The sequence below is a fragment of the Onychomys torridus genome, chromosome 2 (assembly GCF_903995425.1).
Source record: "Onychomys torridus chromosome 2, mOncTor1.1, whole genome shotgun sequence".
NCBI classification, from domain to species: Eukaryota; Metazoa; Chordata; class Mammalia; order Rodentia; family Cricetidae; genus Onychomys; species Onychomys torridus.
Window position 1 is genome coordinate 17079943 of NC_050444.1, and position 12953 is coordinate 17092895.

General features: G+C 41.5%; 1 protein-coding gene across 1 annotated transcript in view; it reads right to left on the reverse strand.

Moving 5' to 3' along the window:
- Necab1 (N-terminal EF-hand calcium binding protein 1) overlaps window positions 1-12953 on the reverse strand; it is a 152222-nt gene that overhangs the window by 124809 nt on the left and 14460 nt on the right. The window contains exon 3 of the mRNA XM_036178394.1: window positions 250-358. Coding sequence (XP_036034287.1) covers window positions 250-358 — 109 coding nt within the window. The remainder of the gene's footprint in view (window positions 1-249; window positions 359-12953) is intronic.

Sequence of the window (12953 nt, forward strand, 5' to 3'; positions counted from 1 at the left end):
ATTTTACTTATTTACTAATGACAGACCATGTTTATCATATCCTTTTTGTTTCATATTCTATAAAGAGGATACAATATAAAATGACAGAATATTTATTTTAAAGATATTGAAGGTTTTTAGAATACTTGCATTTTTAGGAAAGGCTATTACAGAATTAAACATTCCAGAATGTACCATCTACGTGTCTCTGAGTGACTCATCACATCCTCTCCACCACGTTTCAGAGCCCCCCGTAAGAACTGTCCTTACTTGGTATTGTGCGTGTCGATGGTGTGGAAGAGCTCATGTAGTTCTTCTCCACTGAGAACTCCATCTGCAAAATAGGCTTTAAATTCCTCGAAGGACAATTTCCCATCATCTGAAATGAGAACAAACAGAAAAGAAGCAAATCACTTCAATGCCATGTGCTGGTCTACTCTTGATTTTAAAAACTTACTCCTAGTGTTTGTGCCTGTCCTTTTATGTGGGGCATACATACATTTTAAAAAAGAATGCACGATAGAACAAAGGAAAGGAAAGAAGGAAGGAAGAAGAGAGAGAGGGAGAGAGAGAAATGTTTGAAGTGTTAAAAAGAAGAGAAACCAAATTACTATCTCTTTATTGAATAAAGAAATTGATGAATGCACTGATGTATGTCTTCTTGATTTTGAGTATTTTTGGCTGGTTTATTGCCTTCACATTTAACATTTAAGGAAACATTCACCTAGCCCCAGAAAATGATATCCACACAGCAACATAGGGGCCAAGCAGACATTTCGCTTACATGACACCAAGCCTACACAGAATCTATTAGACTGCAGGATAAATACTAGATGCTTGACCAGTGTGTTTTGATTGAATATTTACACAAGTATCTAAGTTACTGTAACTCAACAAGCTATGTTCATTGTGGAGGTCATTAAACTAGTGAGTGCTTTTAAAGTGAAACACATTTTTCTTATTTGGGACACAATAGTAGAACACAATCAGAGTCTAATAAAAGATAAAATGTACAGACATAAGCAAAGTAGTTTTGCACAGCTGGGAACTGTAAATTCAACAGGAGACAGATGCATTTTAAAGGTATGGGAAATCGAGTAAATGGATTCTTTTCACTTCTAAGAGTGAGGGGCAGGGTTAGTATCATTTACACCTGACTTTGAATAAAAGCTCCAGATAAGCATGGCTGGGAAAAAAAAAAAAAAAACCCACACACATTATCAACATACAAACTATCTTCACAGGGAACAGAAGCAACAAATCTGAAGGAGTGAAGGGTGCCCCAGGGAGAGGGAGCAGCTCCACAGTCATTTATCAGATTTTTCAGAGAGGCTGCCAAATGACTCTAAGTGATGCAAAAAGCCTTTGCATTTATAACAGGAACTCAGGCAGACCAGAGACAGAAGTTGCCCAGGATCACAAAGTTCCTCATGCAGACCAACCGGCAACACTGTAATAAATAAAATAGAATTCTGCCACTGAAGAAAAAGTATGATTTAATAGGGCTAGACCATCAAGATTATTTAGAGCCATTTTCCAGCAGATGGCCCCAGACTGCCTGAAGTATTGTTAAATGCTAGTTCCTGGGTGCTGCCTTGCAGGAGAATCCTACAGAGAGCCCGGAGTGTGGGTTAGCAAGATGGATGGTTTCAGCAGCCCATACAGGTTCTCCTGGCATTCCAGGAGGTATTACTAAAGGAAACAGCAGGCCTGCGTTACTCGACTCTTCAGTGAAGACTTAAAGGCTGGGGTGTTTTTAAAGACCCTGGTTTGTGAAATACAGGTCCTTGAGATATTTCCACTTTCGCTTCACTTCGATTTTTCATTTAACAGTCACAATACACCAAGCTTCCACTTCATTCTTGCTAACACTTAGCAGAGAAGATGCGGTCATCTACGTGAAAGAAATCTGGATCTGGATCAAGCTTACAAAGCATCCCTGACCTGAGTGACCTCCTGGGCCAGTTGTTCTCAGCCATGCAACCCCAGCACAGCCCACACAGTCAGAAGATAGATGCTCCGGCTTCTCTGTTGTCTGATCCAGGCTTGTTTTCCAGTGAGCTATGGAAATTTAGCCCCATACAGCCTATTGTATAGCTGGATTGCATCTTCTTATTTTGAAAAGGAAATAAATAAGAAGGAGAAATTGTTCATAAACTAGGTCTACAGTCAGCTGTAGTGGTACACACCTGATATGCCAGCACTCAGGAGGTTAAGGCAGAAAAATCTAGATTCCAAGGCTACAAACTAAGGCCCTGGCTATAAACAAACAAATGAATTAATTAATTAAAGAGGAAAAACTATAAATGAACATACTATTTTCTCTACTGTCACTGTGCGACCCAGTAAATATGACCTTACAAACTGATTATGGGATGTTTCCTATGGTGAGCCTTTAATATTCTCGGGTGAGTTGAACCAGGCCTTAGAACTGTGGATTCCTGTGCTTCCTACAGGTGGGGTAGGCCTCTGAGGTATGCTGCTTTATAACAAGGATAACAGATTTCAAGCAGTAATGCACATTTTATAAAAATAAAAGCTTTGGCTAGCATGTGCCCTGCTTTAAAAAAATAACAAAAAATCTATTGGCAATATATATATATATATAATAAGAGAATGTAAGCATTAAATTGCAGTCCCGGCTTGAAGAGAGGAAAGTATGTGTTGAAAGCTGTTTTTATCACATGCAGCATTCTCAAAAGTCTTCATGACAGGCTGCCACATTATGAAACAAGCAACTGCAAAGAATTCCTTTCCAGTAGTTCTAGACTAGTACTAAAATGTTAAACAAAAGCTTAAACAGAAAGAGTGAAAAACCCCTGGTGTGATTTGGTATTAATAAGGCAATTATATTTTTATTAATATATTTTATTTCAACTTCAATATTCCTGCTGAAATCTTCTTTTGAAATGGAAGAAAACAATAAGAACTTGGCTCACAAAATAGACGTGCCTTCAGAGGCCCTCCTTCCTCCAGAACAAAGCTTCACTTTTACCACAATGTACACAGGCTTTTGAACTTCTCTTTTAGAATCACGTTTGTCCTGAACATTTTGACCTTCTCAGATTCATTTATTTTATTTTTAATTGAATTTGCTCTTTGGCACCTTCATACGTGCATATTATGAATTCTGATTAGTTCTCACGCCTACTGTCTCCCATCTTTCTCCCTTCCCTGCCAAATTCCCTCTTTCCCGGGTGGGTGACTTCTTTCCCACTGTTTATGCCTTCTCATTCTGTTTGTGTCGCTCTGGTTTCGCCAGCTCCACCTGTGTAACTTTGGGATTGGAACTCTCCAATGGAGTCTGGCAAGTATACTTACTGGTGGTCACACAACTGCAGACAGTGGCTATCAGTGGCCTACAAGTCAGCAGTGAGGAATAAAGGCCCTGAAGCCCCTCCCAGTCCATGACTAACAGTTGAGAATCGTCTTGTTCCAGCCCAGTGCAGGTAATCTCAACTGCTGGGAGTTATGACCACATGTGAGTACTGTGTCTGGAGGAAGGGATTTTGCTGCCTCCCCCCATCTTTCAGATCACTTTTTTTTTTTTCATTTTTCTTTATTAAGAAAGAAATTTTCTACTCACTCCACATGCTATCCACAGACACTCCCTCCTCTGTCCTCCCACTCCCTAGCTCTCCTTCCCAAGCCACCCCACATCCCTACATCCCCCAAATCAAGGTCTCCCATGGGGAGTCAGCAGAGCCCAGTGCACTGAGCCTAGGCAGGTCCAAGCCCCTTCCCACTGCACCAAGGCTGTGCAAGGTGTCACACCACAGGCACCAGGTTCCAGAAGCTTGCCCATAGACCAGGGACAGATCCCCCTGCCTGGGTGCCCCCCCCCAACAGTTAGAGCCAAACAACTGTCTTCCGTATCCAGAGGGCCTAGTCCAGTCTCCTGGACAATTCATGGGCTTCCACTAGTGTGGCTGGTCATCTCTGCATGTCCTCCCATCATGATCTTGACGTCCCTCACCTGCAGATCTCTCCTCGCTCTCATCAACTGGATTCCCAGAGCTCAGCCTGGTGCCTGGACGTGGATCTCTGTATCTGCCTCCATCTGTCACTGGACAAAGGGTCTATGATGACAATTGGGCTATTCACTAGACTGGTCACTAGAGTAGACCGGTCCAGGAACCATCTGGACCACTGCCAGACCAAGGTGGGGTCACCCTTGTGGATTCCTGAGAGCCTCTTCAGCACCCTGCCTCTTCCTATTCCCATGATGTCCTCATCTATGATGGTATCTGCCTCCCTGCCCTCCCACTCTGTCCCTGTTCCAGCTTGACCCTCCCATTTCCCTATGTTCTCATCCCCGACTCCTCGCCCTCTGCCACCCCCCCACACCCAGTCCACTCATGTAGATCTCATCCACTTCTCCTTCCCAGGATCATCCACGTGTCCCTCCTAGGGTCCTTCCCTGTTAGCTAGCCTCTCTGGAGCTGTGGGTTGCAGTCTGGCCATCACTTCCCTCCCATTTAGTATCCACTATGAGTGAGTACATATTATGTTTGTCCTTCTGTCAGCTCTTACATTCTTTTCATTCCCTCCTTGCACTGTTCCAGGAGCCTCACAAGGATTAGCATAAATGACGTGTTTAGGACCAAACTCTCTTATTATTCCCAGCATCTTGGGCAGCCGTGAGTCTATGCATTGACTGCCATTCACTGCAAAAAAAAAAAAAAAAAAAAAGCTTGTCTTATTAGAGTTGTGGGTAGCCTTAGTCTAAGAGTATAAACAGATATTTAGAAGGCACATTGACATTTTGTATATTTAGCTAGCCAGCAATAGTAATTTCCGTCATGTGATCTATGAACTTCTAAGACAGGCTTTCCTTTTTTATTAAAGTTTCTTATACAGTATATTTTGGGCATGATTTCTCCTTTCCAAACTCCTTCCAGAATCTCCCTACCCCTACCTATTCACATGACTTTGTTTGCACGCTCTCTGTCTCAAAACCGTAGAACAATGAAAATAAAAACAAATATTTCTTGTTGTTGTTATTGTTGTTGTTGTTGTTGGTGGTGGTGGTGGTGGTGTGTGTGTGTGTGTGTGTGTGTGTGTGTGTGTGTCTGTTGACCAATTACTCCTGAGTAAGGGGCCCACCCTAGTGACACTCCACTGGAGAAAATTGATTTTTCCCTCTGTCAGTGGGTATGGTTTGCAAATAGTTTCTTGGTTCGGGGTGGGACCTATGTCCACTTCCGCGCAGTGCTCTGACCCCACCTGACTTGTGCCTGTGCAGTTCTTGTGTATGCCACCACAGTGTCTGTGAGTTCACCTCTGCAGTCATATTGTTCCTGGAATACACTGACTGGAGTCACCCAGCACCCCAGCACCTCCCATTATTACCATCTCCTCTTCCCCAGAGCTCCCTGAGCCATGGGGAAGGAGTGGGAGGTTCCATGTCTCCTCCAGGTCACAGCCAAAATACACCAACAAACAGAGCCAAGCTCACCCTTGTACCTCCTTGGAAATTTAAGTCTAGTTTTTTCTGATCATTGAAAACAATTCTGTAAATTTCTATGGATTTCATTCATGTGTTGTTTGAACATTTTCGAAGGTTTTAAATATTGCGGTTTATCAAAATCAAAACAACAAAACATGATCATCTGTCTACAACAATACCGGAATCTATGGTACAAAAAGAACATCTGGGGAGGATTGCTGAGTCGCGCCAAAAGGACCGAGTATGTTTTGCAGGGGCTCCGATAAGATCAGATAACATCCAACTCCCGTGTAGTTCAGATTTAAGCATATCAGACTTATACTGAAGGCTGCCAAGGACAGGAGGAAATTTATCATGGAGAAAGCAGCAAGATAAACATTAAATGAGGACTATGGGTGAGAATACAGAATAATGGACTCTCTAGAAGCCAGACCAGTAGTAAAAGAGTATGTATGAAAGTATTTAAAGTGTTTAAGGAAAGCATCATTGTTAGAATCCCTAGCCACTCCCCCAGCTACATGACCACACATGCACTGTCCAGTAGCCAGGCAAGATGCTTAGTCATCCTAGGGCCTTTACATCCTATGTAATCCGTGCGCTGCATGATCTCGTAATTTGCCCACAGCATGACGGTGTAATCTATTTGCGTGTATGGTATAGCTACATAAGCCCATATGCACATGTGTGAGGAGAATCTATAAAAGCAGGTTCCACATATCCCTTCTCCTCTTCCTGCATGATTTTTTCATAGGCCTAAGCACCCCTTCTGTTTCCTCCCCTTAATAAACACTTACAGTGGGTTTTGTCGTACCTTGTGGCTTTTCTTGCACGGTAAACAGCCCCACTTAATGAATAACATTGTGCTGCTTAATAAATAACAGTCATGACATAGGATTCTATATCCAGTATGCCGTGCTTCAACAGAGAAAGTGAAATAAAGATTTCTACAGACAAACAAAAGCAAAATAATTCATTACCACTGGAGCTGCCCTGAAAGAAATGTTAGAAACTGTTCTTTAGGGAGAAGGAAAGAACGATTGGACTTAGAGCCACGAAAAACCAGCATCTGAGAAAGAGGCACCAGAAGTGGAACACAGTGTCTTATGTTTCTTATTCAGAATGACTCTGGTGACCTTAGGACACCAAAAGCATGTCCATGATCACAGTGCACTAATTGTGACAAATATATCATAGTGATGTAAGATATTAATAGTATGAGAAGTTAGGTGTTGGGCTCATGAAAACTTCCTAGATAGTCTTGGTACCTTTAATTTTTAAAATGTGTTTACTGGTTATAATGTAAAGAATTATGTGGAGGGCAGGAGGTTCAGTATGTGTTGGGCATCACATCTCCAGTGTTAGCCATATTTATTTTTGATGTGGCATCTCTCCCTGGCCTGGAACTCAACAGGTAGGCTAGGCTGGGTGGTTCTTGAGACCCAAGAAACTATGCCTTTCTCTGCCTCCGCACTGGTGGAATTATAAACATAAATCTCTACGCCCAGATCTTTTCACATGAGTTCTTAGGATTGAACTTGGGTTCTCATTCATGCAAGATGTCCTGTGCTTGTCACCTCTAAGTGGCTAGAGTCACCTGAGCAGGGATTAATTAAGAGATTGCCTTGATCAGATTAGCCTGTGGGGCATGTCTATGGGAATTGGCTGGGTTGTTAATTGGTTTATAAGGGCCTAGCCCCACTGTGGGTGTGCAGCACTATTCCTGGGGAAGATGGTCCTGGGCTGTATAGGGAAGTTAGCTAGGTGTGGCATGGGACTGAGCCAGAAAACCATCCAGTAAGCAGCATATTTCAATAGTTTCTGCTTCATATTCATGCCTTGAGTTCCTACCCTGATTTCCCTCAATGTTGGACTGTGACCTGGAAATATGAGATAGATTAAACCCTTTCTTCCTGTAAGCTGCTTTTAGTCAGAGTGTTTTATTACAGTAATAGAAAAGAAGGGAAGTCACGAGGCACACTCTATCAACAGAGCTATCTCCCAGCCCTTGAGAATTTTTACCTCATATTTTATTGACTGTAGTCATTATAAAAACTTCATAGAATAGTTATTCCTTCTTATTATTTTCAGGTAGAAAAACAAACCAGAAAACATAAAGAGGTAAAATGGCTGACATGAGGTCACAGCACATCTCCTGGGATACATTCCTGGAGGCCAGTCTTCAAGGCTACTGTCAGGTAGACCGAGGGCTCATGCGCCTATGCAGACACATCTGCTTCTTCCCTGATGGCCAATATACTGATGGGTTTTTATTGTCCGCTTGTGTCTCATCTGAGCAGAGGGAACCTCAACTGAGAAATTGCCTCCATCAGACTAGCCTGTGGGCATGCCTGTGGGGAACTGTCTTGATGGATGACTGATGTAGGAGGGCCCAGCCCATGGTGGGTGGCATCATCCTTAAGCAGGTAGGCCTGGGCTATATAAGAAAGCTAGCAGAGCCCAAGAGAGGAAGTGAGCCAGTAAGTAGCATCCCTCCAAGGTTCTCACCTCTGTTTTGCTTGAGTTCCTATCTGACTTCTCTCAGAGACAGACTATAACCTGGAAGTGTGAGACAATATGAACTCTTTCCTTCCCAAGCTGCCTTTGGTGTCTATCATAGCATCAGAAAGCAAATTAGGAAAGCTACCAAATATTTAGACACTTACCAGGAAATCTATCTATTAAACCAGAATATTTTCATTACTTTGGAATTGTGATGGGGATATTAAAAAAAAATAAACATAGAGAATGAGTGTATATCACTGAAAAAGGGAGACATTTAATGTCACTTCTACTGAGAACTAACAATAACATCTTATGTGAGATTAGAAGTAAGGAAACCAAATACACCCCCAGTTACTGAGGCTTTCAGATAATGACAAATAAAGCATTTGTTAGAGGAACATCTAATTATTTATAGAGGACACAGATTCAGAATTAACAGCACAAAGCATGCTCCAATTACAGACAAACTTAACTCAGAAGTGAGAAATAAATTTGACACAGACCTAGGAGAGTTCAGCCCATAGCTGACCTGCTTCCCTTCCCCCACCTCACCTTCATTCCTGATTGATCATTTTGGCTTTTCCTCCAAGAGAAGAAAAGCTGTCATTTTCACTTCATCAGAAGCCACTCTCCCTTCCTTGGTTGAAACAGTGATTTTTACACGGAAGATCACTAGTTCTTTCGCACTGGACTGCAGCTTTAAATATCCCACCCCATTCTCTCTCTCTCTCTCTCTCTCTCTCTCTCCCTCTCCCTCTCCCTCTCCCTCTCCCTCTCCCCCTCCCCCTCCCCCTCCCCCCCCCCTCCCCCTCCCCCTCCCCCTCTCTCTCTCTCTCTCTCTCTCTCTCTCTCTCTCTCTCTCTCTGTTGTGGTGTCACATGTGGACACGTGACTAGTTGGCCACTCAGAGAAAACTTCCAGACTTTTACGAACTCATCATGGAGAAAAGGCCTGTCATTTTTGACCTACTGAACTGGTGGCACGCTGTTCAGGAGGTAGCTTGCCACCACAGGTAAGAAAGTCCACCTAGCAGACCAGCCAGAAGAAAACTACAACTGAGAAGCAGAGTTAAAGAGAGGGAGAGAGAAAACAGTTATTTCTGAGTGTTTCAATGTTAAAAACTGGCGATTTCTCAACTTTAGTTACACCATTAAAAAAATTTAATTCAAACTTAATTGGTCCTAAACGAATATACATCCTTGTTTTCCTCTGGTTTTCTGAACCTTTACCCTTCCTCAGAGAACTGGTACAGAATTATTACATAAGCCTTCCTAGGCCACTCTATGCCTGGGGACCTCCCTTCTTTGAAATTTTTTACACCCATAGTCTTATTAGTCACCGAGGCTTCTGGATTTCTTTTGCATCATTGAAGACATTGTTATTCAGCTTCCACGTGCAACAGGATACTAAGTTCCCACGGGCCACCATCTGCCAGCAGTGATCCCCTTTCATATCACTAAAGGTTTCTTATTGACTAAATTTTCTCAAATCAATGTACAGTATTAAAGAGGAATCCCTGTCATTTCTCAAATCCGTAGTGTGCTCTATGAATATGAAGTCTAGCAAGAGCTCACTCAGTACAGGTCCAGTCCACCTTTCCTGGTTATCTACACTGAAGAATCCTATCTTAGGACCTACAGAGAATAAGTGAAGGAAGCTGACGTGTTTTGATTACTCACAATATTAAACACCATCCATGGGGATTGATCTTTCTTATTCTTTTCAATTTCCCCACAAATGAAGTCTTATGATTCCTACCTAAAAAGCAAGAAAATATGCTCATAGGGATTAATTCTCCAACATCATAGCCTAGTAAATGTATTCTAAAGTTTATATATCCTTTTCTCTTTGTATCCTCAAAAACTAGGATATTCTCTGGCACACAAAGGACATAGATCAAAATATCTGGTGTATATGCAAATGAAAAAAAAAAACAGAAAAGTCAAGGTTAACATTTGATCTGTATGGTTCCATATCTCCATTATACCATGCATCTTCAAACATGATAATAGTCAGGATAATTCCACATTTCCTCTCTTTTGTTCTCAGATTGCTTTGAGTTACTCAGTATTATTCATCTATTATAGAAGATCAATATTTCTACTCTGAACAGAGCAACACTCTGCAGAGATGAGCTGTGGCAAATAAGGTGCCCTAGTTAGGTGCTAAGCCCCCTTGAATTAGAAGGGACTCTGGATACAAACTTTATTTATAACCTTTATGTCCTTGAGTTTTGTCTCAGATTACTCTCACATAAAACTGGAACAATGATACCACCCTGTCTGTGGAGTCTCATGCAGACTGGCTAGCATCTGGTATGAAGAAATGCTATTAGTATTTTACTATTAGTACTATAACGATTTCATTCGATGCATGAACTAATATTCTACAGATTATATAAAACTTGGTAATATACTAACTATTAAATTTCAGAGTTTTACAAAACTATTTATGTGTGATTTAGAATGTCATGAGAAACACAGAAATATAACAGATGTTTGTAGGAACTTTCATAAATAAAAGTGATACAAGCATTGCAAAGAACTAAGCTCTTAATATGAGGCTCTAAACAAGCAGTCTTACTACCTACCTTGGGTACTGAAACCAGAAAACAAAAGTGCTCCCCACTTCAACTGCCAAGCACAAGTATGTGCTGTTGAACTCCTTCATTTTTCTAACTAACCTTTCAATTAATTAATAGTTCTTTGCTAATTATAAGTCAAAAACTGCCACATTCATGCTATCATCCCTGTTCTTTTACCGCTGATCTATGACGCCTTCCATAGCTTTACTATGGTGGGTTTTACGATGTGCTAAGAAGACTACAGAGGCTACATCAGGAACTCGGGATGAGAAGGAACTGGACATTGGCAGTGGACCGACAGGCATGCTAATGAATTGAATGCATCGTTGCTAGAAGAGGGGGACATGGGAGTGGCTGAAGCTTTTGGCTGGAGTCGATGCTGATCGGCGGCCCTGTCCTCAGACAGGAGAGACTTCCGAGGAGTAGGGCAGGGGGCTCGGACCAGATGTCAAGTTTCAGACATCGGTGTGGGCACTGTATAATATATACTTTTACAACTTGAGAACTTGTCTTCCTTATTCTCAGTTTCTATGACTGAGCTCTTGCTAATTCACTCCCCTGGAATCGCTTGTCCCTAAACCCTCAATAGGATGAACTGAACTTTTCCTCAACATCCCAGGCAAAATTAGGCTCATTTCCCTTCATAGCATCACAACTATTTCATGTTTATGACAAACCTACCACAGATCAGGAGTTACACTTGTTGCTCAGCATAATGAGATGTAAAGTCCCTGTTTGAAAAGTGAATATATATGTATCTATACACACACATACATAACTTTATATATATACATTTATATAACTTTATACATATATAATTTTACATAAAACATTTATATTTATATAACTTTTACACACACATATAAAAACCTTTATATAACTATGTAACTTTATAGAGACCAAGGGAACACATCCATAGACTAGCTGTACAATGTGCTAAGTATATAGATATATGATGCTATAGATGGAAGAATCTAAGGTAATTGGGTGAAGCATTAGTATTTGTTAAGTTTACATTTCTTACTTGTAACATCTTCATGTGATTTCAATTTCAATGGTCCCATGAGGTAAGCATATGGGTATATGTTTATAGGTGTCAAAAGGATTTGAAAAATTGACCCTTATTTATAAATCATTCCTCTGCTGTCTTAGAGTTAGCATTGGTGTGATAAAACACCATGATCAAAAACAAGTCGAGGAGGAAAGGGTTTATTTGGCTTACACTTCCAGATCATAGTCCATCTTTGGAGGAAATTGGGATAGGAACTCGAGCAAGGCAGGAACCTGGAGATTGGAGCTTATGCAGAGGCCATGGAAGGGTGCTGCTTACTGACTTGCTTCCCATGGCTTGCTTAGCCTGCTTTCTTATAGAACCCAGGACCACCAAGGAATGGCACCATCCACAATGGACTGGGCCCTCCACCATCAACAACTAATTAGAAAATGCCCTACAGCTGGATCTTATGGAAGCATTTTCTCAATTGAGGTTTCCTTCTTTGAGATAACTCTAGCTTGTGTCAAGTAGACATAAAACTTGCCAGCATATTCTGCCAAACAGAATTCATAGAAGGCTGAATGGAAAGGATAAACTTTATTGGAGACCAATAGTTTGAAAGTCATTTCCAGCAGACAGAATTTGTACATATACACAGAGAGAGGTCATCTGGAGTTCAGTGTCCTACAGACACTAATGGAGGTGAGTAGGTAGGTAATGTCCTGCTGAAGAGCCTGTGCTTCATCCTGTGGACAATGAGTAGCAAATGTAGAATTCTGAACACACAAACAGAAAGATTACTCCAGGATGGCCCCCAGGGAAGACTTCTACCATGGCATTCATTATAACATATAGTTCATGTCTAAATCAAATATTTTTCTCCCTCAAAACTATGAACTTTGACTGTCACACCAGACTCCTGCCTAGGGACCAAATGTCTGAAACTTTGCAGAAGTCAGTTGAAGTAGTTGTCTCATTGGCCAATGCCTTCCCAGCAAGAGAAGCCTTTGCCCATGGATCAGGTGTAATGTCCAGTGGGAATGGACACCATCTGAGTAAAATCTAGAGTCCATTTGCTGAAGCTACCATAAGACATAGGATCTAATTAACAATGTAAAGGAGAAATATAATCCCATCAGGTCTTTTTTATAGGATTGTCCAGCAATGCCTCAGGGACACCACTTGGTGAATAATTTCCCCAAACCTGTGAGTTTGACACTTGGGTACCTCACTGGAATAGCATGCTCCGAGGATGCACACTGACATCAAATGGCCATCTTAATGTTCTGTATCTTTTCCATCTGTTAAGAGTTATCATGGTCTCTTATGTAACCCCTCCTCTGAGTCACTCAAACTGCTACCCTTTCTATCTCACCTCTGCCAGTTGAAAGCAGTTGGAAAGACAGTCTGTGCCCCACCTACTGACAGCAATTAGGATGACCTCT